This window comes from Aspergillus nidulans, chromosome VII, assembly GCF_000011425.1.
Source record: "Aspergillus nidulans FGSC A4 chromosome VII".
Taxonomy (NCBI): domain Eukaryota; kingdom Fungi; phylum Ascomycota; class Eurotiomycetes; order Eurotiales; family Aspergillaceae; genus Aspergillus; species Aspergillus nidulans.
The window spans coordinates 1,965,516-1,988,290 of NC_066263.1; the positions used below are offsets into that span (position 1 = coordinate 1,965,516).

General features: G+C 51.3%; 12 protein-coding genes across 12 annotated transcripts, besides 1 other annotated feature; 7 read left to right on the forward strand and 5 right to left on the reverse strand.

The window, feature by feature from the left end:
• Positions 1–22,775: part of a sequence feature (contig 1.29 1..525887(1)) that runs on past both edges of the window.
• Positions 488–2,003, forward strand: zrfC (putative ZIP Zinc transporter; the record flags this gene model as incomplete). The annotated part of the gene is made up of 4 exons (XM_654345.1): positions 488–681; positions 728–883; positions 929–1,178; positions 1,227–2,003. The coding sequence occupies 4 exons, from the start codon at positions 488–490 to the stop codon at positions 2,001–2,003; spliced, it is 1,377 nt and encodes a 458-aa protein (XP_659437.1).
• On the forward strand, positions 3,414–5,738 carry ANIA_01834 (uncharacterized protein; the record flags this gene model as incomplete). Its single annotated transcript, XM_654346.1, has 3 exons — positions 3,414–4,398; positions 4,704–5,573; positions 5,734–5,738. 3 exons carry the CDS (start codon positions 3,414–3,416, stop codon positions 5,736–5,738), a joined length of 1,860 nt encoding a protein of 619 aa, XP_659438.1.
• Positions 6,344–7,895, forward strand: ANIA_01835 (uncharacterized protein; the record flags this gene model as incomplete). Its single annotated transcript, XM_654347.1, has 4 exons — positions 6,344–6,619; positions 6,667–6,833; positions 6,951–7,358; positions 7,460–7,895. The coding sequence occupies 4 exons, from the start codon at positions 6,344–6,346 to the stop codon at positions 7,893–7,895; spliced, it is 1,287 nt and encodes a 428-aa protein (XP_659439.1).
• Positions 8,404–9,451, forward strand: ANIA_10234 (GNAT family N-acetyltransferase; the record flags this gene model as incomplete). Its single annotated transcript, XM_654348.2, has 2 exons — positions 8,404–8,835; positions 9,198–9,451. The coding sequence occupies exons 1-2, from the start codon at positions 8,406–8,408 to the stop codon at positions 9,449–9,451; spliced, it is 684 nt and encodes a 227-aa protein (XP_659440.2). The 5' UTR covers positions 8,404–8,405.
• ANIA_10238 (GNAT family N-acetyltransferase) lies at positions 9,729–10,685 on the forward strand (the record flags this gene model as incomplete). Its single annotated transcript, XM_050612877.1, has 2 exons — positions 9,729–9,973; positions 10,095–10,685. Exons 1-2 carry the CDS (start codon positions 9,860–9,862, stop codon positions 10,683–10,685), a joined length of 705 nt encoding a protein of 234 aa, XP_050468741.1. The 5' UTR covers positions 9,729–9,859.
• ANIA_01837 (hydrophobin family protein) lies at positions 10,752–11,449 on the reverse strand. Its single transcript, XM_654349.2, has 3 exons — positions 11,148–11,449; positions 10,988–11,067; positions 10,752–10,927 (listed from the first exon to the last, which is right to left on the reverse strand). The coding sequence occupies exons 1-3, from the start codon at positions 11,416–11,418 to the stop codon at positions 10,871–10,873; spliced, it is 408 nt and encodes a 135-aa protein (XP_659441.1). The 5' UTR covers positions 11,419–11,449; the 3' UTR covers positions 10,752–10,870.
• ANIA_01838 (uncharacterized protein) lies at positions 12,539–12,961 on the reverse strand (the record flags this gene model as incomplete). The annotated part of the gene is made up of 2 exons (XM_654350.1): positions 12,539–12,707; positions 12,771–12,961. The coding sequence occupies 2 exons, from the start codon at positions 12,959–12,961 to the stop codon at positions 12,539–12,541; spliced, it is 360 nt and encodes a 119-aa protein (XP_659442.1).
• On the reverse strand, positions 13,826–14,818 carry ANIA_01839 (putative ammonium permease acpB; the record flags this gene model as incomplete). Its single annotated transcript, XM_654351.1, has 3 exons — positions 13,826–14,158; positions 14,225–14,399; positions 14,445–14,818. The coding sequence occupies 3 exons, from the start codon at positions 14,816–14,818 to the stop codon at positions 13,826–13,828; spliced, it is 882 nt and encodes a 293-aa protein (XP_659443.1).
• ANIA_11316 (uncharacterized protein) lies at positions 16,377–16,825 on the forward strand (the record flags this gene model as incomplete). Its single annotated transcript, XM_050612879.1, has 3 exons — positions 16,377–16,421; positions 16,578–16,643; positions 16,769–16,825. The coding sequence occupies 3 exons, from the start codon at positions 16,377–16,379 to the stop codon at positions 16,823–16,825; spliced, it is 168 nt and encodes a 55-aa protein (XP_050468742.1).
• Positions 17,485–18,916, reverse strand: ANIA_01840 (uncharacterized protein; the record flags this gene model as incomplete). The annotated part of the gene is made up of 2 exons (XM_654352.1): positions 17,485–18,388; positions 18,420–18,916. 2 exons carry the CDS (start codon positions 18,914–18,916, stop codon positions 17,485–17,487), a joined length of 1,401 nt encoding a protein of 466 aa, XP_659444.1.
• Positions 19,250–20,269, reverse strand: ANIA_01841 (putative NmrA-like family protein; the record flags this gene model as incomplete). Its single annotated transcript, XM_654353.1, has 3 exons — positions 19,250–19,766; positions 19,819–19,913; positions 19,961–20,269. 3 exons carry the CDS (start codon positions 20,267–20,269, stop codon positions 19,250–19,252), a joined length of 921 nt encoding a protein of 306 aa, XP_659445.1.
• ANIA_01842 (uncharacterized protein) lies at positions 20,897–21,691 on the forward strand (the record flags this gene model as incomplete). Its single annotated transcript, XM_654354.2, has 2 exons — positions 20,897–21,060; positions 21,108–21,691. Exons 1-2 carry the CDS (start codon positions 20,943–20,945, stop codon positions 21,689–21,691), a joined length of 702 nt encoding a protein of 233 aa, XP_659446.1. The 5' UTR covers positions 20,897–20,942.

Here is a 22,775-nt window from a genome sequence, read left to right on the forward strand (position 1 = left end):
TATGCCTTTCCTCTTCCTCAACTCTCGAGTACCCTTGGATCCCCAAGAGATGGAACTCCTTGGGTCCCTCGTATCTTCTGATGCCTTGCGTATGGCATCACTTTGCATCCCACGTCTTGCCAAGTAGCCAAGGCCACCAGAGGACCCTGGGGACGACGGGCTAAACTGCAAGAAAGAAACTGCCCGGCGCATTTCTCCACTGTCAGAGGGTCAGATCTGTCGCGGCCCTGCTGTTGGCACTTGGCACAATCAAGTCCCTTGGCAGAACGCTTGGCGTGTGTACCTTGGTGGTTAGCAGGATGGAAACTGCAACACTCACCGATGATGCGTGGGAAGATTCTTCTGTGGTGTCCAGATCATGATTCTACTGCTCTGATACCTTGTGGACGGTGGTGTTAAATACTCTGAGCGGTTCTCTCTGGGTCCTGTCAGAAGCTCAAGCACAGACTCATATTGTCAACGCCTTGCTCCTTGTGTAGTACGAGCCATGAGAATCCTTCTTCCCGTCTTGGCCACTGCCAGCCTTGCCCATGCTGTGTCCATAACCGGCTGCCACAAGCATGGTGACGATGTATACTGTTTGACCGACGACGGCGGCGAGGTGCAGGTACTTCTAGATAATCCGCCGGCCGGAGACCCTCCCTCTGAATATACCGACTGCCACGAGCACGGAAGCACATGGTAAGCACTCACCGTCTGGCCTCCCCACCCTAGCTGACCGCTGTAGGTACTGTGTCGATGCAGGAGGAAACGATGTCGAGATCCTGGGAGAGATAACCGACAGCTCCACCAGCACGAACAGTACTAACGAAGAGACGACGACCACCGAATCGACGGAAGAGAGCACGGAAGGAGAGAACTGCCATTTCCACGCAGGCGTAGAGTAAGGGCCTCTTCCATTGCTGTCGCATAATTATTGACCAGACAGGCACTGTCTTGCCCCTGGGGAATCAGAAAGTGGTGGCAGCACCAGCGAGTCGTCGTGCGGGATCCAGACTCGAGATTATGACATGCCCTTGCGTATCGGGACGCTCTTCGTCGTTCTCGTCACCAGCTCTATTGGTGTGTTCCTCCCTATGGGTCTGGTGAAGCTTCCTTCCGCGACCATCAATGTTTGGGCGTCCACCATTATCAAACAGTTCGGTACAGGTGTCATCCTCTCGACCGCATTCGTTCACGTGAGTCACATCCATCATGCCCTCTCTGGAAGAAATTAACAAAACCAGCTCTACACACATGCAGATCTCATGTTCGGCAACGAGTGTCTCGGCGAGCTCGACTACGAGGCCACCACATCAGCCGTCGTGATGGCCGGTATCTTCCTTTCCTTCCTGACCGAGTATATGGGCCATCGTTTTATTCTCGCCCGCGCGGCCCGTTCCGCCGAACGATCCCAGCCAGCCGAGAATGGCTCGAACATCTCCTCCAAGTCCGCGGCCGAGCAAGAACCGCAGCCGCATCACCACGCCACTCTCGCCGGCCTGGGCCACCATCATGGCGGCGACCCAACCAACCCCAACACAAAGCTCTCCGTGCTGGTCATGGAAGCCGGTGTCATCTTTCACAGTATCCTCATCGGGGTAACCCTCGTCGTCGCGGGCGACTCATTTTACAAGACCCTTCTTGTCGTGATTGTTTTCCACCAGTTCTTCGAGGGACTGGCGCTAGGAGCCCGGATCGCGCTTCTGCCAGGTCGTACGTTCCCTAGCAAAGCCATCATGGGCGGTGTCTTCGCGCTCATCACGCCCATCGGTATGGCGATTGGCATGGGCGTGATCCACTCCTTCAACGGGCAGGATCGCCAGACGCTCGTCGCGCTGGGGACCCTCGATGCTCTCTCCGCCGGTATCCTTGTGTGGGTTGGCGTTGTCGACATGTGGGCACGCGACTGGGTTATCGAAGGAGGCGACATGTTCAGCGCTCCGTTGGGGCATGTTGCAGCGGGCGGTATCTCACTGGTTGCCGGGATGATCTTGATGGGCGTCTTGGGCAAGTGGGCATGATCATGTTGCTGGTCGACATTGGTATTGAAAAACTCTAGAATAGTCTCCGTGAGGATATGGCGCGTTGGTTCAGCTCAAAACACCCCTTGCTTGGCTTGGCTGGGGGACGCTGTGTTGGGTCCGGCCAACCGCCTTGGGTATGCTGATCTCCTGAATTGCGGCATCTCGAGGTCCCCCGTCGATTACTCGATTCGCAAATGATGAGAGTATACGGGGAATTCGAGCAAGATTTATTCGGGCAGCCTGAGGTCTGGGAGGCCGGTTCCATAGATAGAGTGAGGAACATCACTGTTGCTCGAGTAGCGGTCCGTTTGTGTCTAGCAACGCAACGTCAGCTTCACTACGGCGTCTGAATGAGTTAGCTTGGTTAGCTTAACTGCATCGCACTTGAGCTCACGAGTATATCTTCAAATGCTGCATGTAGTCATTGTAGCTGTTGTGGACCAACCCTAGTTCATGTTGATGAGGATGTAGTGGGGGATGATTCCACAACCATTGTCGAAATATATAATGAAGCATGGTGGGGAACCGTGATATATAGTAAGGGTGAGCAACCCACGACCACCTGCTGAACATAGCTCAACTGCTGAGGTTGGCATCATTTTGATGCAATATACGTCCAGAGGTATACAGATTAGTGGCGTTGGATGTTCGTAAGGTTGGAGATTTGGAGCCGATCGCTGTGAATTCAACAACAGTACTCCGTAGTGTCTGCTCTTTGATCAGTTTTTGCATCATATTTTAAAGACAAGAAGCCTTTCAACAATAAATCCTCGATGGTCTAACGGTCATGATTTCCGCTTGTCACCTAACAGGAACAAGCGCGGGAGACCTGGGTTCGACTCCCAGTCGGGGAGATTACTTTTTGATTACTCTTTTTTCTCCTAATAATCACTTCCCTTTGAAATACTCGCGCGAATTGACTTCTCTCAATGCCAAATTATGCACCTCGACAGTTAAACAGAATCTCTCCATTAGCTGCACTGCATTTGAGACTCTAGTTTGACCCCGTCCAAAAAACTTTTTCTTCGCCTGTGGTTCAATGCTTCTAGACCCTGCTCTGGTCATCTCCCATGCATACACCGCAGCCTGATCCATTATATACCGGCTGGAGCTTATATTGTCTGACAAAGATGTAGATGCGTTGGGCGTTGGGACTGTTTGTCGGTCAGGTTCCATGGTTGGTGTACTGCAGCCAGCCAGATACTGTTGTTTCGTGAATGTTGGGCTGAACTGCCGAGGTTTACGGTACAGTACAGTACCGGCAGGTCAATGATTATATTATCAAACCACAAACTACACCTCTTCAATTGAACACAACACAGCTAATCGCGCCCAGTACGGTAGACATAGCGATGAAGAAGCATTTCAATTCTGCAATTTGAGAAGCCTACTCGTTACTTAAACGAAATGAAGCCCTGCGAACCGCGTCGAGCAGGACGCCCCCGTCTTGAAGCCAGCAGCGACGTTGTCCACTCCGACGATCGTCGGGCTCAGATCCGTCGCGCCCAGCGCACATATCGACTGAAAAAGGAAGCCGTTTTTCGAAATGCGACGGCTAGAGCCGAGCAGCTTGAAGAGAGATTGCGCACTGCCGTCGAAGAGGTAGCGTTGCTGTCCGAGGCCGCTGTAGAGACGCAGCTGCATCATTCTCATCCTGAGATCTATGCGCGTCTGAGGCGTCTCAATGGGATTCTAATCAAGGGTGGTGATAGTCCTACCGATGCGAGTCCTACTGAGCTATCGCCGGGCTCATCCGGACATCAAGTGCCAATGCTCAATGCCCAAGTCCAATCCGCCAGACAATCCCAACTTTCCCTTTCCCGTCCTCCTTCACTCCCAGCCAGGCAGTACACGTACGCATTCCAGGAACCGCGCTTTGCCCGTCGGTTACTGCGATACTGTCTCGAACACGCGTATCGTGTCTTTGCAGACCCCCGGTCGGATCCGCGTGAGATCTACCGCATGTTCCGGCTCGTCCCCTGCGTAAAAGACCGGGGAAAGACCCAGCCGCGCTTTCGGCAGCTCTTGATGGGCGGGCACACGGATCCTCTGGAAGTGCCAGGTCTACCGTTCTACAATGTTGGTGGCGCGGGTTCGCATTTCCCGGATCTCGACGAGGATGGGAATGCGATTTACCCGGTCAATAGTAGGATGCCGAGGCGGGTGCTGGGGGTGTTGCCGTGGGACGAGCTGGGAAAGGGAGATGTAGATGCTTTGGAGGTTCATGGGCTAGGTGGGGAATGGTTCGACAGCCGGGACGTGGAAGGTTATCTTAGGCTGCAGGGGTGGGACGTGAACGGGTCTTTATTTCTCATGCAGCACATACCAAATGGCGCAGCAGAGAGAGTTGGCAGTCAACCATATGTTTTAGATGTTGAGGGGTTCTTTTCACGTGAGTTTTCCCACTCTTTGCAGTTCTTCCATGCTCATGGCTTCTAGGGCTTCTTCCGGGGTTCATCATCCTCGGCCGCGCGCCTGGGTTCAAGAAGACAGATGTCAGGCACGCGTTGAAAGCTTCGGTAAAGCGATCTGACAATCTATGACGTGCAGCAGTGTTCGGCTAGGGTTGTACCTCGGAGTTCTTGGCTGATTACAATATCACATAGAGAGGACATGATTGCATTATAATCTGCAGACTGTATGATATCAAGTCCTAAGCCGGCATCTTACTGCCCCCCTATGATATTGGAGTACTAGCCAGCATGACCACACTCAAAGACCAAATTGCCGTCGAGGCTATTGACGCGGACTGTTACCGCTCCGTCGTCCCCCCAATACGCATGGGCGATCTCGCCGACTGGGCTTACGGCGGCAATATCCTTGCCATTGCAGTCCAGGCCGCTTATGCGACCGTCACAACAGGCCAGCACCTGTACTCTATCAGCGGCCATTTCGTGCGGCCCACCGGCCCAGCCCAAAAGCTGATCTGCCGCATTGAGCGCGTCTGCGACACACGGACCTTCCAGACACGACAAATACGCGTGGTCCAGTCCAGGAAATCCGAACAGCTATGTCTCATTGCAACGGCAGATTTCCACATTGATGAGTCGGATGAGATGGTGAACTACTCCGCTCGTCCGCAGCTCCCCGTCCCGACATCCTCGGCGGCAGAAACAGAGACAGAGGACACGCCAGAACCCGGACTCTATCGGATTATCAATATGCTGATGGAGGTCTGTCCGCACCAGGGCGACCGGAATGGGAAAGACGTTTCGGGAATCGTCTCGGCTGAGCGGTTCCGAGTCCACGACACTCTTCGTCCAGAGGCTGACCGGATCGCTGCCCTTGCGTTCTACATGGACCGCGGGCTTGCGTATATCTCGGCGAACCATTCAGGCTACAGCCTGTCTCAAGCCAGTGCCTGCGCGACTCTCGACTTTGCGCTACGGGTGCTGACGCACCATTCTTATCTGCGACGCACCATTCTTATCTGCAGGACTGGCATGTTAGCGAAAGACAGACTTGTGGCGGAGAATGCACGCGCGCTTGGCGAGGGGAGGGTGTTCAAAAGGGATGGCTGGCTGCTGGCGAGTATGACACAGACGACCATTCTAAGGCCGAAGAAGGGTGTGTCGAGAATTTTACGTTGCTTTCTCTTGGACTTGTGTTTATCACTTCTGGGGAGATAGATTGGCATTGTCCAGTGTTTATTATCGTATACATTTTGCATTGAATCGCTACTCCCTGAGAAAAGTCCTTATATAGTGATATACTATTATCACTATAGTTTAGATTCCTTTTTCCCCTTCTTTCATTTCCTTTTTTTCCTTTTTTTGGAGCTTTCATAGGAGCAAAGACAATAGATAGCCAGTATCCATGTTATGTATGATACTTGCGTCTTTGATTCAAGCAATACAAGGGAAAGCACTTGGAAATTCTAAAATTTCATGAGCTTCGCTGGATGACTTCCAATCGAACAAGTATAGCCATGGTGCTAAGAGGTTCAGAGCAGCCTCGGTGCACAGCCGATTACAATATCTCGCTTCAACAGTTGATTACAATATCTACTCACCACCAAAGAAAAGTCTGCTGGGAACTCCAGCAAAATCATTCGTCCAAAACCATCCAAAATCATCCAGAACCATTGCTTCTTTCGTAATCCGAGGCTTTGTTGGGATTGTGGTGCCAATTCTCTCCTCAGTTCGAAACCCAGCTTAAATACCCTCGAGCATCGTTGGAGACTTCTCCATTCAGTCAGAGCGACCCTAGATCAAATCTGTTTAGCTAGCAGCGACTATTTAGGCTCAGAGCCCCGACTTTAGCAGAGCGTCGAAATTGCTAGCCCTAACTACCTCTCCCACGACCGGCTCAGAAAAGAGGATTAGGGCCCAGACAAGATGCCCGACGCCGCCAACTCGTTCTACGCGCTATGGGACAATCCATCCCTGACCCTGGCCATCATTATAGGCCTCACCAGCTACATGGCACTAGTCAATCGTCTTCGATACCGTCGCAAGGCCAAAATAGAGGCGCCGTTCGTGCACGCGCATGGCGTTGGTAGGAGACTACTCTCCAGCATGACGGTCAAGGAAGCGCATGCGATTCTGGCCCAGTTGCAGGAACTGGAGTTCCCGTATGCGTTTGCAAAGGCTCGTCGAATGGCTCTCCTCAAGGTGATACCCGCAGCATGCTGACGGATAACCATAACTGATGCAAACAGGCTGGAGGAATCCCGACGATGTCGAAGCTGTTCGCCGTGACAGGCCAGAACAACAGACGCAATGCAGGCAAGCGCGCTGTCGACACGGAGATCCTCCTGCGCGAGGCGCAATCCCAGCCTCGAGATTCGGACCGTTATGCAACGGCCGTGGCGAGAATGAATTATCTGTATGTCTATGGACAGAACGCCGTCTCAGACGTACTGACTCCACACGCTACCTTTACCACCCACTCTCTCTCACACACGCTCTTCACACTCTTTAACACGTGCTGACCTGATACCAGCCATGCCCGCTATCGCCGTGCCAACAAGATCACCGACGCCGACCTCCTCCATACGTTAGGAGACGGTCTTCTCGAGATCCTGAACGTGGTGCAGCGGGAAGAGTGGCGGAGCCTGACCGAAGTCGAGAAATGCGCCCTTGGCATCTTCCACAAGAACCTGGGCGAAGATATGGAAATCCCGTTCGATGTGCTTCCGTCGGCAGCACAAGGATGGAGAGATGGCCTGCACTTCGCTTCGGAACTGTGCGATTGGACGGTCCGTTACGAGGAAGAAGTCGCGCGGCCAACCGCGACAAACGACCAGTACGTCCGAGTCTACGTTGACTCTGCACTTCCCAGCTTCATCACACCACTGGTGCGGCAGATGCTGGGTGGCGACCTGGACGATCGCATGAGAACGAGCCTGAGGTAAGTTGTCCCTCGAGCCCTACATCCAACGGGCCGCACGCCCTATGTCACTCTTCACCCGTCTTCGCCGCACTTCCTAACTCTTCTTCTCACCCGTCCAGTCTAGAAAAGCCTGGCCGTCTGCTCTCCATTACGTTGAGTGTCGTCCGGAATCTACGACGGTTCCTCCTGAAACACCTCGCCCTTCCACGCCCTGCCCTGTTAGCCGTCCGGCTCGTGCAAGACTCGCCGAACCCAGAGACCGGGTTGTACAATTTCGAACGAAAGGGCCTGCAGCCATGGTACATGCGACCGACTTTCTGGTCAAAATGGGGACCGGGGGCGTGGCTAATCAGGGTATTTGGAGGCAAGATGCCCGGCTCGCGCGGGGACCGGTACCAGCCCCAAGGATACAACCTGACGACCATCGGACCGCAACCACAGCAGGGAAAGGGGCTGGAAGAGATGGGCCATGATATAGAGGTGATTAAGGCAAGAGGCGTAGCGACGTGCCCATTCTCTCAGGCGAAGCTGGGTGCCTTCAAACGGGGCTGCTGAGAGCGCTCCCAGACGGCAGCAGCGAATTCACTCTTAATATCTACTAGCTAGGCCGCATCTTAACTATGAATCGGGGGCCTGGGGCCCCCGATTGCTGAAGATCATCTAGTTTCCAGGACTTTGCATCCATCTTAGCCTGGCTGATGCCTCGTGAGAGCCGCTATATTCGTATCGATGTACCTCGGCTAACCAGTCGCAAGCCATGGGTTCGGCACTATCAGGATCACGATCGATCTCCTGTAATCAAGCCTCCAATAGACCAGGATCTGTTTTCTTGACCAATCTAAGATTAGGCTCTACTAGCATCGCATGCATCTTATCTACCCCGACATCCCTAAAGGCCTAGCCGCGTCCCTGAGTCATAGCCCACAGCCCACAGCCCACAGCCCACAGCCCACATAGCCACACTGCCCACGCTGCCCACACTCCCCGCTTGACGAGAGCTTAAGAGTCAACATCCCCTTGACTTCTAAGAAACTCAATACCGGTAACTTCACAGCCAACGTACCGATGACAATCACTATCCGCCCCGCCGTCCCCTCAGACGCGCCGACCCTGGCGGCCATCAATATCGACGCATTTGCCGGCCAAGGGTTCGTCTCCAACGCCTTCCCCAACCTCGGCTACGAGGTCGTTTACCAGCTCAAGACGAATCGGTACCTGCAGAAGATCGCACAGCCACGGGTCCATGTCCTGGCCGCGGTGGATGAAGACTCTGGTGCCATTGTTGGATGTGCACGGTGGTCGTTTCCAGGGCCTGTGGCCGCTACCAGGACCGGTGACAGAGACCAGGGCCAGGACAACGACAAGCTCGCCAGTAACGTGGAGGCAGAATCGGCGTCCATGCCATTACCAGAGGGGACGAACCGGGCGGTTTACGATGGATTCTTCCAGACACTGAAAGAAAAGGGAAAGAAGCATCTGCGGGATGATGATATCGGTACGCACTCAGCGCATACTTCTCTTATACAGTACAAACGTCACTTTTCTCTCTTTCCTTCTCTTCTTATCCCTTCTTTTCTCTTTTTCCCTTATTTCATTTCTTTTTCTTTTCATTTCTTTTCTTTTTCTTTCTTTTTATTTATTTATTTATTTATTTACTTGTTATTTATTTATTTATTTTTATTTATTTTTATTTATTTTTTATTTATTTTTTATTTATTTTTTATTTATTTTTTATTTTTTATTTTATAATATTTTTATTTTTTGTAATTTCATTCATTATCCTTTCTTCTCTTTTTGCGCTTATTTGATTTAATTTCTTTTTTACCGTTCTTTTCTTCTGGCAGCTGACCCGCGCAGTTCTGGATTTCCTCGCCACCCGGCCTGATTACCAAGGGAAGGGCGTCGGAACGGCCCTTCTCCGCTGGGGGATCGAGCAGGCCCATCATCAGCAGAGACGGATCTACCTCGAGGCCACCACCGAGGGATACCCGGTGTATGTGAAGTGCGGGTGGCGCGCCTTGGAGACGGTCGAGATAGACTATGCGCGGTGGGGCGGGGAGGGGAACCAGGAGCTGACGCTGATGGTGCGCGATCCTTCCTTGCCTGAGTGAGTTGCCTATTACTCGCTGCGCTGCTGCTGTGCTGCTGCTGGCGCTGGTCTCTTGACTCCGTTGAGAGACGTAATCGGCACGACCTACGGAATCGAGCTTAGCTTGAGGCTGCGGGAGGGGCAGACTTGTACAATTCCAGGGCTGCATCAACCGCATGGGCCTACCCAAGACGGTTAGTGCTCATGACCAGTATACTTATATGGCTTATACTTGGCCTTATACTGTGCCTTTACGTGTCTTACGAGTCTAACCGAGTCAACTAAATCTTTGTCTTTATTGTTCTATACTTGGGTTCGACTTGGGTTAGACTTGTCTTTACTGTCTTAGACGCTTCAAATATCATCTTATCATCTATAGACTGCGCGCTTGAACTGTATACGCTGTTACGCTGTATACGCCGTATCCAAGATGGACATCCAGATCCTCCCGCTCTCACGTTCAGATATCGCACAGGCTGTAGAATGCATCCAGACCGTCTTTGCCGATGATCCTTTCTTCCAGTACATGTTTGACCAGAACACCGTAAGTCGTGCACTCTCCTCAGGGAATCCTCCTTATCAGCATGTGATTATCACACTTATAATGTTGTTGATATCGATAATGATGACGATGTTGATGATGATCATGATAATAATGGAGACAGTATAACATCGCCCGCAATGCAGCCTCCCTCTCGGCACACTTCCTGCACGGACTAGCTATCCACGCCCCCATCTACGTCGCCAAAGCAACAGCCAAAGCAGCAGCCTCAGATCGAGCCTCAGATCGGATCGTCGGGGTCTGCTGGTGGCATCCGCCCACGCCCGCGGGCGTCCCCGCGCCCCTGGCCCATCGCACCCAGGATCTCTTACTCTCAGTGCGCCAGCTCCTTTTCAATATCCGGTACCGCGGCCGCGGCGGGCTTCGACTAGACCGCTACCGGCAGTGGAAAGCTCTGCAGGCACAGAAACATCGCAGGATCTGGACCGATCCACGCGGCTACTACTTTTGCAATGTGATCGCCGTCCGCGCCGAAATGCGTGGACTTGGTCTCGGCCGGCGGTTGGTCGAGGTCGTCACTGAGAGAGCAGACGAGGAGGGAATGCCCTGTTACTTGGAGAGCTCGAAGGGGATGCCGAACCTGGCGATCTATCAGAAACTCGGGTTTGAGGGGGTCGGGGAAATTGAGTGTGTGGATGGGAATGGGAAGGAAGCATGTACAGTGAGTCTCTCCCCTCTACGCCTTTCTCATTGAGCGAGGCGTCCGGTATACTGGAAGGTACTGAACGAGTCTAGCTATATTGCATGATTCGGCAGCCGGCGAAAATGGATTATTAATGTATTTATTCGAACGAATTTTTATGACAGTCTGAAGTTACAACATCAACCGCACATCCTGCCTTCACCTTCTCCCTCTAAATACCATGAGCAAACCAGCGATTACAGAATGGAGCCAAGGGCAATGCAGGGGAGCGTAGCGCCCACGAGGTCGCCGTCCTAAGAGATCATCAGCACCGTCTTCTAATCTTTAGAGTTATAGGGTCAATGTGAACATACCGCACTGCCGCCACTCTTCGCACAGCAAGCAATGTTCTGCTTGCACTTCTGGTTCAGGATATCTTCGATGCCGATAAGTACTGTAGTCGTCATTAGCACCCTGCACGCAACCCGAAGAAAATAACCGAAAACCAAAACTCAAGGAAATAGGAAAACGTACGAGAGATATCAAGCTTCGAGCAACCGCTGAAAGCACCGAGGCCTTCGGCGGCAGAGCCGGCACCGAGCAGGTCACTCAGCAGCCCAGCGGCGATACCCTTTTGTACAACGGTAGTGTCTCCGCCGTACTTGACGTCGTTGCAGCAGGACAGCTGGGCTTGGTCACCACACTTAGAGCTTCCTTCGGCGACGGTGATGCTGTCGGGGACGGGGAACTTGTCGGCGCTGGCGAGCGCAAAGAGGGAGAGGGTGGCAAGGCCGATGAACTTCATTTTTATGGATGGGACGTGACGTTTAGTCTGCACGAGAACGAGGCGAGTAGAGATGAGACTGAGGTAATAAGGTGATTGTAGTGAGTGAGGTAGGTGAGAGAGGACGAAAGAAAGAGGAAGGGAAGAGTGGACAGCGCCGCAATAAATGCGCGGCTATGATGAAACATTTCTGCTAGGGTTACAAACCTCGCATGCCAACGAGTAGGATCAACAGCCTGTTTAATTGCTGTTTCGGGGTTGTGCCTGATACCCCTAGTTGGCAGGACGCCTTGCATTCCCACGCGCGGATCGGGGAATGTTGAAGCTCTATAGTTATTTGGCGACGCACAGGGTAATCGATAGCTGACAGACTCGGTAGGGATCCAAGGCAGGACGCGGATTGAATCTTGTTTTACGCAGGAAATGACGGTGAGGCTTATACCTATCGGGCTCGGTCTGTATATGTCTCGATGCTCGTGCCATGATTAGTCCGACTCAGAATTTGCAGCACTATCTATGCAGAAAACTTGCAAGGAAAAAGCCAGACCTGGCCATTCGCTAACTTCAATGATCGGCACTTCCTTGATACCTAGTGACGACGTATCCAGATCCGTGTTCCTTGCTGATACCGAAAACAACAAGTAAACAGTCTGGATACAGATTCCGGCCAATGGGCTCCGTTAGGGTTCAGATTTCAGTATACCAGCGCACCCGGTCTTCACTTGCACATCTGGTTTGCTTCTCTGCAGGCCTTTAGAGTATATGGCAGTGCCCACCTTAGATTCAGAACTAGAGACTTAGTCACTTATAGTGCCCAAAATTGTGAGTTCTGGCGTAAAGTTCATCCACTACCTGTCTGGAACCCACCGGCTTCCGGCTTGAGCCATTTCAGAATGCTTAAGAATATATGATATAGCCAGAGGATGGCGTAGGCTACACCCCCATTGCAGCAATGCTCTACATCCGCAGACGTTCACCTTATAAGCTTTCTTGAGAAAGTACCGCAAACAGTATTCATGTAGTTACTGCCTTGCTCTTTGACTCCAGCTGTACTGCTATGGTATCATATGTGGGATAGAGGCGGGGCATTTATTTCTCGAAACTTAGCGAGAAGAATAATCCTGGAAAAGGAAAGTATCTCTCAGCGAACCTGAGCCACGACCTTGCAGATCGTACATCCACTGCCGGCTAGACTCCATGTCCGGCGCCGTGATATGGCGTCCGAAGCGCCTTCAGATTGCGGGCATCTGGCTTCCTCTATGGGTGTCACGGGAATCACAGCACAACCGGCAGTATACTGGACGGGACGTCTAAAATACACTAAATAAGGCAACGAAAAAATGGAACATCAGGGTGGTTGTTGGGCATAATACAAATGGCCGTCCCTCGAAACGAGGAACCGAACCCCCATGGCTCCATACTTGCGCTCGTTTCCGCCGCCACAAACGGGTAGATTGCGCCACCTGATAACAATGCTTGCATCATCAAGGAGGCACCTGTAGGGCGTGGCCGTCGCCGAGTGCAGTGCGTAGAGACTTCCATGCTCTTTCAAGGTCTGCTTCATTTCCTCGCGGAACTCTCACTTGTCAAGGCCCCGGGCTCGAGCACCTAGGAACTGCGAAATCTGCGCTTTATATGTAGATATACACTATCACCGCCTCATATCTTCTGCTAAGATTCCTTAAGTGCTCTGACACGAACTGCCGGATCGCGGTAAGGCCAGACTACTGCGGAGTCGAGCGTGGATCTTCTGTTAAGCATAGTCCGGACTCCCTCCTCTCCTGCAGTATTTCGGCAGATCATTTCTCCAGTCAATGTACCAGTATAGGCGAGGCTGTAGTTCTGCCCCGAATGTGCCGCGAGTGTGGAATCCTGTGGTCACTGCTGCTTTCTCTGCTGCTTCCCCAACCGGTGATAGACTATCTGGGCCATTTATACGGGCCATAGTTGAGTAAGTCTCGCGAACGACTGCTCAATCCTGCGCACACTCTTGATAAGCGTTATTATGGGTACTGGTAGCGCCAGAAGTGGGGTCCTTCGGGAAAAGTCCATGTTGACGAAGGCAAACAGAGTCTGGTTGGAGCTGGAGACGAAGCTGGAGAAGGCCTGCGGGTCTTGGCATCAGAAGACCTACTCCGAAGGTGGAAGAGACGGAGTAGACTAACCGCATTAAAATTAGCCCTGACGAAGGCTGTTTGATTCTAGCTCGTAGTAACCCTAAGATAGGGCGGAATGGAGGAATAGTCGGAGCATCAACAAAGCAATGTCATCTAATCATTATCTATAACCTTCTCCCTAGTCATGGTACACGGAGAAGAAAGTGATAAATAGGGACGTATGAACTAGAATCAGACTCTAAAGCCATCAGATCTGACAAATCATCAGAGTCCGAGTCGGCCGCCGATAATCCTCTATAACCCAATCGCAGCTATACCGACTCGGTGCATTCAACAGGCGCAGGACGACGAGACTTTCGTCCTTGCTCTGACCACGGGAAATGCACAACAGGAGGCACGAAATAGCTATTGCTCGGTTCCGCAAGACCGGCGAATGCGTTGTACCAGCACAAAAACGCGCATAGGATTGCAAAAAATCCACCGGCCTTGCAAAGGGATTCATTCGGCATACCCTCAGCGTCTCTGTGGATGAACGCAACTCCTAGGAGGAGCAAGGCGATATCGGCGAATATGAATAGGGAGCAGAAGGCCAGAGTGGACTTGAATGTACACAATGTCATGATGACAGTGAAGATAAACCATGCCTAGATGAAACGGGATGTTTGGTGAGTGGAAGAAGGGAAGATGAGTAACTACCTAGGGAGACTAACCAGTAAGAATAGGCCCAGACAGTCGTTGAACATGTCGGTATTACCGCCGCTTGCCTCTATCAGGCTTCCCATGATGTTGAAGCCGCCGGGGGTGAAAATGATTCCAACTGAGATCCAGAAACCGCCGTATGAGGAGAGCACAGTAGCTCCGAACGTGTTCCCAATGGCCATTTCCCTGATTAGTTAGAGGAGAAGTGACGAGAGAAGGCTGAGAACGTACCACATGCCAGCCAGTAGCTGGACTAGGCCTCCGTATGCAAAGGCAGGGGCAACGAGAATGCTAGGTACAGTGATGTTCAGGACCTTCATCTGGACTGCTCCTAAGAGGAACGCGCTGAGGCCAAATGCACATAGGCCAAGAGGGGCAGGATTGGCGATCTTCTTTGGCGGACGATATAGACCCGGCTGGAATGCACCTCCAAAGGCAGGAAGGCGGCTCTCTGCGGTGAGCATGTGCGAGAGGCCTCCTGAGGTGGCATAGTCGAGATGCGAGCTTTCAGGCGCCAGTTGCTGTTCGGACGGAGGCGAAGGGGTATCTGCGTTGGTAATGGTGTTCTTGAGATCATATTTCTCTGACGTTTCGGTGGATGCCATGGTTGTACGAATAAAAGACAATTTCTCAATTTTGCAAATCCTGCATCAGCAAAAAAAGAAAAAGAAAAAAGAGGGGGTAGGAGCTTTTAAAGACGTCCTTTTGAATCTTGAGCCATTGAATATCACGGGGTACGCCTCATGTCCCGATACTTCGTACTGGGTCTCACATTGTAGTCAATGGCCACTGCAAGCGTCTTCTAGTCTGCCCGGCTTCAATATCGGTAAGCAGAGTATCACCACATTTTCCAAAAGGAGAGCGAAAACTGACAGAGGATCGCCCTAGCATGGCAAGCAGAGAAGTAGGGGTGTCCTAGGGAAAGGCAGGGCCGATGGTTCGTCATCGAATTAGAACCAAGCTATAGGGTTCCGTTTACTGGTTCAGCCAGCATACCAGAAAGGGGAAGCGAGTCATAGTCTGCGGCGATTGCGGAGTGCGGGGGAAGCCTATTGCCAATTTAGTTCCATGGGTATCCCCTGAAAAAACCCCAAAAGCCTTCTGGTAAGTCCTCGCATTGGGCGAGACGAAGATCACTTAACTCTATTTCAAGCTTATTAGGGTTGATCAACCCCAACTTGGTCTTCCGGGCGCTGCTATCGGCAATTGGGGTTCTCTTTAGGTAGCCACTATGGGGACACTTAAAATTGAGCTTTATCTCTACCGACATGCTAGCCGGTCAATGAGATCTACAGAGCCCCAGATTCACGTACCCCACATTTTCGTGCTTTGGACTGCTGAAGACCGCGGCGCTGTTGATTCCGCTCCTCCGCTTTGTATTCGCCTGCGAGCGGAGATGTTTCCATGCGTCCGTGGTTAACATGCTAGCTAACTGAAGACCGTGGAATAAGTCCGCACGGCGTAGGCATAGAACCTGGAAAAGGGAATAAATTTTGTTTTGTTATTCCATGCATGTACCCTCAACTTGCGGAATGCTGGCCATTGTGAGCAGACAAGCATAAGTCGGCACGCAAGATGATGCCGTAGGCATTGTTTCTGCGGTGTGCACCGTAGCCAATAGTACAATGGGATGTGCTGACCGAAGACTGTCATGCAATTCGACTTTTCATGAGTCCGTCTAGCGATTGGAAGAAACTCGGCTGTTCCCAATGGTTAGATCTGTTGATGTTTGCCGACAAAGCTTCCGACTTTTCAAAGCTTTCAAAGCCAAGCTTCCGTTTATAGGGTCATTCCCAGCGAAAAGCTAGTGCGGTTCTTTGATCCGCGATCGTATTCGAGTTTGCTGAGGCTATCACACAGCAGCTCTGGATAACCTCTGAATGGCTTTAAACCGAGAGCACTGTGGCGTCTGAGATTTCAGAGCCCATACTAGGCTCACCATGACGAGAATCCCTCTATAGCCTCTCGAGCAATTGTTTCTTGCCATTAGAGTCCTTAACAGTCAAGTCCTGGGAAAATTGGTCGCTGAGTATAGAGTATAAATCGGGCCGGATAATGTGCGCTGTTGTAGAACCATCCATTGCGGCAATAGAGACATATCTCTGAGCTTAAACTAGTCAGTATTAGGGCAGTTCAAGATGGTCGGAATGTGTCATACTCAGCATGATGATGTCGGACCTTGAGTGTGTTGCTAGCGGCCCCCCTAAGGTACGTTCAAATCGCTGCGAGCGGCTCTCGCATTCGTATTCTTAGTCGGACGATTGTCGCTACTTCTTGCAATAAAGCGCACTGCAGGTCATGAATATTGATTGGGATTGGCTCAAACAACGGGTTGTCAGACTTTATAATGGATTACTTGTTCAGGATTTAGGTATGGGAACGGGGGTGGGGGAGACGAGGTTTGTGTGGAGAGAGAAAAACGATTTCCAGGTGCGTCACATGATGGGCTCTTGCAAATCACTGAATCCTCTAATAAAGTCAGCACTGTAGGATGCAGTGGCTCCGATGCCTTGTCCTTGTTCCTTCGTACTAACGTTATGTTGTCACCTGTCCAGAAAGAAAGTGGCGCTGACACGAACCACAGGCCTGATCCTGTTGGATGTACACAATAACGTGCTTATAAAAGCCGGCAATGCCCTATCAACTAGAATTGGAGGTACCAGTGCAGATTACCAATCAGGAATAGTGATCTCGCGCATTCACTCTCTTAAAACCACTGAAGTAGTTACCCCCAGGATCTCTACATCATCTCGCAGCTCGACATGAACCCAACAAGCCCAAAGTCAAATCCATCTTCATAGCTCAAGAGAAACTATTGAGATATAAGCTGCATGGCAGAGGTCTAACAAGAATACCCGGATGTAACGTAAGACCAACTCGAATGGCGGTTCCCATCGTTAGGAATAGTGTGAGTTGAATGAATTTCCCTGTTATGGATATCTCTAGCGGGTATTCGATACTGAGGATATAGTACCAAATACATACCCGTTAAAGAGAAACGAGATGGTTTGTGCCTGCATTACGATAATGTTTTGAGCAGTAGTACGCTCCCAGGACCGTGGGCGAAGCCCACCAGAGGCATAATTGAATCTCAGGGATAAGGATGGGTTAAAGCGAGCACTTGGAGTGTCAACTACGAAGTGAAAAGCTCGGTTCGAAGACCAAAGTATGAGAAACGTAGGGGAGACGGTATGTCCTAGCTATGCTTACGCCTTGATAGCTGTGGTTGCATCCGGTTGACTGACTTGACAACTACCTGACAACTACGTAACTAAATCCTCGCAGTAAGCTTCTTTACCGTATCCTCCAATGGATAGTCGGACTTCACCCGACTTCTCACCCTCTCTGCATCGGCGGGCCTAATAACACGCGCCTCCGTCGCAGGATTATGCCCAACCCCTGAAGCAGAAGCAACCTCCTCGTCAGAAAGCCTCCTGTTCGTGCCCCCATCAGCCCGCTTGTAGACTGTAACCACAACTGCACCCCCCAAACCCAAATTATGCTGCAGTGCCACTGAAGTATTCTCAACAAGCCGGTTATTGGCCCATCCGCGGAGCTGCCAGGTTAGCTCAGCACACTGCGCTAGTCCTGTTGCTCCAAGTGGATGGCCCTTTGAGATCAGTCCGCCGGAGGGGTTGATTACCGGGCCCTTGCCGCCGTAGGTGATATCGCCGCGGCGAACAAGCTCATGGGCTTTACCTGGTTCTGAGAAACCAAGGCAATCCAGCAGGATAAGCTCGTTTGCAGAGAAACAGTCGTGGAGTTCGCATACGGTGACGTCCTTTGGCGTGATGCCTGCTTCGGCCATGGCTTGCGTGACTGCGCGCTTGGTCATGCCCCAGCCTACTAAGTCAATTGCGCTCCCTGAGTAGACAGACGGGTCGTCGGTGAGGAGTTGTTGGCCTGCGATGAGGATGGCTTGGGATTTCAGATGCGGCCGGGCATCCAGGAAGGCTTGTGATACCACCACGGCGGCCGCGGCGCCGTCGCTGGTAGGGCTGCATTGAAGCTTTGTTAAGGGCGGCTGAATCATTGTTGAATCCATGATCTCTTGAAGGGTGTAGGCCGTTCGGAACTGTGAGTATGGGTTGCGCTGAGAGTGCTCGTGTGAAACCCGAGCTATCTCCGCGAAGTCCTCGGGTTTGGCACCATATCTGCTTGTATTAGCGTGTACCCTATACTGATGAGACACATGCGGTCCTATACTTTTTCATGTACTCCACACCGGCGTTCGCAAAATATTGCGCATTCCTAGGACTGTTGTGCTTCCCGTGCGTCTTTTCCATCAGTGCCGTCGATGGGCCAACCGAACTCGGCCTGTCATCCCAAACGCTCTTGATCGACCCGGGACGCATCTGCTCAAACCCAATGACAAGAACGCAGTCTGCGCCTCCATTTTTTACCATTGTCCGTGCCAGGTGCAGACCCGCGGAGCCCGTTGCGCAGGCATTGTTGGTGTTGTAGATGGGGATCGAGGTCTGCCCGAACTGGTAGAATATACGTTGGCCGCTGGTGGTATCCCCGTAGCAGTAGCAAGCAATGCCGGCTTCGACATCGTCGTAAGTGATTTTGGCATCTTGCATTGCCTTTATGCCTGCTTCGTAGCCGAGTTCTGGGTATTCCCTGATGCGGCGAGGCTTGAGAAACTGCGTCATCCCTACGCCTAGGACGTAGGTCGGGATGTAGGGCTTGGTTTGCGGCATTTTTGGTTTGATAGGTTTAGGTTGTATTATTGATTTGTATGTTTTGAGGAGTGTATATTCTGCGCAGGAGACTTTTTAAAGCTTCAAAATGCGGTAGGGCTGTGTTCAACCGAGGTCCGGCTGGTAGACCTGGAGTTCCCCCGCTTTCCATCACAGATAACCTTACGAGAACGCCTAGGTAAGGATTGCACAGCCATGTACCAATCAAATGCTACATGGGCGAGAGAATGCAGTATACTTAGGCGGGGGTCCGAACAGTGGCCAGTTAAAATTTATATTGAGCTCGATCCTTCCAGCTATGGCTTTATGAGGACTCGGCTATATGCTGACTTACTATTTCGCGTAGTTCTGGTGCCAGGTATAATCCGGGTTTTCCGTCAACAACGCTCTTAAAGCATCTTGAGGCTTCGTGGGCGGCCTCCCAAGGATTTCACGCATAAGCGGGTGTGTCGTGCGTAGCTCCCCTTTCGCAATGTCCTCCCACCACGTCAGGACCATTTCAAAGAATGCCTTCGGCTTTCCCCCCTGATCGTTCGCGCTGTTGATTCGGATATATTCCTGAGGGGAGACGATCTCGAGTTTCACTTGTCGCTTTGTGGTCTCGTTGATGATATCAACAATTTCCTTGGACGTGATTGTCTCCTCAGCTGTAAACAGCACAATTTGGTTCTCATAGCTCCCTTGCAACATAATGCGGGCAGTTGCTTCGCCCAGCTCCGCACGTCGAGTGTATGCTATTTCCCCATCTGCGGGAAGGGTAACGGTCGTGCTATCAGGGTACCAGTTGATAAACACGGGGAAAGCTTCGGCATATACGCCTTCTCGGATAGAAGTGTAGGTGAGGCCGGATCTGCGAGGGTTAGATCTTAGAACGCCAAATGATTTTCGAATAAAACACATACTCTTTCAGAATCCTTTCCGTGATTAGGTGAGCTTGCTGGACAGCGGCCCTGGAATCGTCTGAGAAGCCACCGAAGGCGAGCGATGTATACCATACCTGACCCATTAATAATACATCCCTAGTTTCGGAGAGAGCTAACGTACATGTTTTACTCCTACTCTCTTAGCGGCATCGATGAGTCTTCGATGCTGTTTGTCCCGTCTCTCGTTATCAAACGTATTTGAGCTAACAAACAGTAGGTTCTCAACGTCGCGTAGCCCAGAATCAAGGGACTCTTCATCGTCGTAGTCCACATGGCGAAAAGCAATACCACGGTCTTCAAAACGTGCCCTGTTCGAAGCTCTGGATGATGCTGCAGCAAATTCGGAGGCAGGGACATGGTCCACAAAGTAATTGAGCACCTGCTTCCCAAGGCCTCCTGTTGCGCCGGTGATGAGATACTTAAGTGTCATTTTGAAGGCGAGTAGCGAGATCGCTTGAAACGGCCTGGATGGAGCGAGAAATTCAAGGTGTTGTGCGAGATAGCTGAAGTACCCCTGTGCATTACTATTTATACTCGGCTCAGTCGAAGATTCGAGTTATACTCGTGTAAGCAGCTCATTTATAAGCATCGGCAAGATTCATCCTTCGGAGCAATAAATAAGGGTTGGTGTCCGAAACCTAGCCCAACTTGGATAGCTTCATCGACAAAAGCCAGACTTGCTTAAAGGTTTCGAACTGCTTCGTCCTAAGCCATACTTGCCAATTATACTTGTCTGGACCGATGAGAATGAGGCGAAAGGCAACATCAAATCATCTAGATTATAGAACGACGCCTAGAATATCACACCGACAGTGCCAGTTGGAGATCTGCGTCAGGGTATAGAAATATTTGACAAGCATCGCTACTCCAGGCCGAATTGGATTGAAGCTATCATGGCTCCAGGTCTCCAAATACCAGCTGAACGTTATTGCCCTGTGTGTTTGAGACCGGGCGGGGAGACAGATGATGACAAATCACATTTCACTGTCATGTGACCAAAGCGTGCCTATCAACGTTTTGAGCTTCGACTGTCTCTGCACCGGGTGCTAACTTCGCATTCACGATGGAACAGCGTTTCTTGCGCCAGGAACTAGGATACTACCATGATCGCGTCTTCTAGCAAGTTGCGCGTATTGGATACAACGGAAGTTGCACAAGCTGATGAATCCTCGGACGCAAGACAACGGAAACGAAGAGCAAATCTCTACGATGCTGTCGCAGGTTAGTAGCCATATAGGTGGGTTATAGTTGCGTACTAATCTATATAGGCCGTGTGAACTCGCATGGGTTTATCCCCGCGAAACCTTACGCCTCCACATATCGTGACACAGCGTCGTCCAGTAGCCGTTCTCTCCCGCCAGAAGAGGTCCTTTTTCGCCGAAAGGGCATGCCCATTCGCTATGAGGAAACAGATCGGTATTTCGCCCACGAGTCTCTTCCGCCTGACCGTCCGCTCCCTAGCTCTGAGCTGTTGGAGTCCATCCACTCTTACACGGCCGACTTTTACGATCAAGCAGTCAGCGTAAACGGGCGCATAAACCACTACAGCATGAACGGGAAGTCTTTGTTGTTTATGGGTGTACTTCTGGAGGAGCTGGCAAAGGAATCGCTGGGTGACACTGGCGATTTGGCACTGGTCGAGGGAGACGATATGCCGACGGATGACGAGCCAGTCGAGAAATTCGGAAGGAGGAAGCGACGCAAGCGAGCCAGCAGTCTCAGCAGCATGTATGCCAGTTCCGGAGAGGATCTTGATAGCGTGGTGAAAAGGAAGAAGCGTCATAAGAAGCGCAGGTTGGCGCGCCAGACATCTGCGACGGACATTGACACAGAGGCCGAAGATAAACAGTGAAGGCGCGCAAACCGTTTTTGAGCCACCTTGAACAACAATAAGTGTCCAGATATGTCCACCAGTATGGTGCATCAGTTTAGCCCCTTCTGGCCGATCATATGTATACCATCTCCAGGTATCCTCGCCTAGCGCCACGAACAAAAATTGGGCCTGCCAGAAAAGGTTACGGGAGCTTATCGTGGACACAACGTTCCGCCACAGCCCGTCAATAGTGATATTTGCTCGATCCTGGACCTGATTTGCCGACCAGCTCGTGGCCTTAGCGCTAACAGGTCCTCGATGAGCCTCCCTTTGTCTTGGTGATCGAAGTGTGATATCACATCACCACACATCTTTCACCTGGGCATCCACATTGCTTTGTGGAGACGGGCATGGACGGTAACTTGATACTCTGTAATGCCGATGACGGGGCCCGTATACTCGCGCTACGTGCATCAAGCCCCAACAGACAGACTCTGAGCTAGCGAGTGAGCCGTATTGCCGCAAGCACTTATGGGCTTCCCAAAGGTCGGTTGACTCATAAAGGCTTGAGCACAGTGCAACTCAAATCCTGACTTTGTCGGGACCTGACCAGACTCTATCCCCCCCTTAATTCCTCCACATCCTGTCTTCTGAAAAAATATGTCATCAGCAGGTTTTATGGCCAAATCTTGTGATAGAATATTATGAATGACGGAGAGCAGAGACCTGAACATATAGCTTAGCCGTTCACTATTGTTGCTGAACTGTGACTGCCAAGTCTTGGCTGTATTTTGAAACTGGTAGATGGTGAAGTTATGTACACTCAGCCAGAAATTGAAGTCTTAAATTGCAGTTACAATTGTTCTGTCATTGGGCAAAATGGCTCAATCTGCTGAGCATTGCCGCAGGTTGTGCTAATGATTTGGACTGCCTTCCATTGCCAAGTACCGCTCGAGCTACACTCAACATCAAGCCAACACATCTTCAAGACCTCCATCCTCATTCAAGCTTCTCTGAGCTCCTAGAATTCTCCTACACCTAACATTGATCCACTCGATCTAAAGCTACAACTAGGAACCTATACGATCTGCAACTGGCCATTCCTCCTCTTCCTCCTTAAGCC

Bases quoted from the DNA above. Each gene is read 5' to 3' on its own strand.
- ANIA_01837 (XM_654349.2), bottom strand. From the start codon at position 11,418: ATGAAGTTCATCGGCCTTGCCACCCTCTCCCTCTTTGCGCTCGCCAGC. The intron at 11,068-11,147 runs GTACGTTTTCCT...TGACGACTACAG, and splicing joins CTCGAAGCTTGATATCTCTC to TACTTATCGGCATCGAAGAT. The intron at 10,928-10,987 runs GTATGTTCACAT...ATGATCTCTTAG, and splicing joins CGAAGAGTGGCGGCAGTGCG to GACGGCGACCTCGTGGGCGC.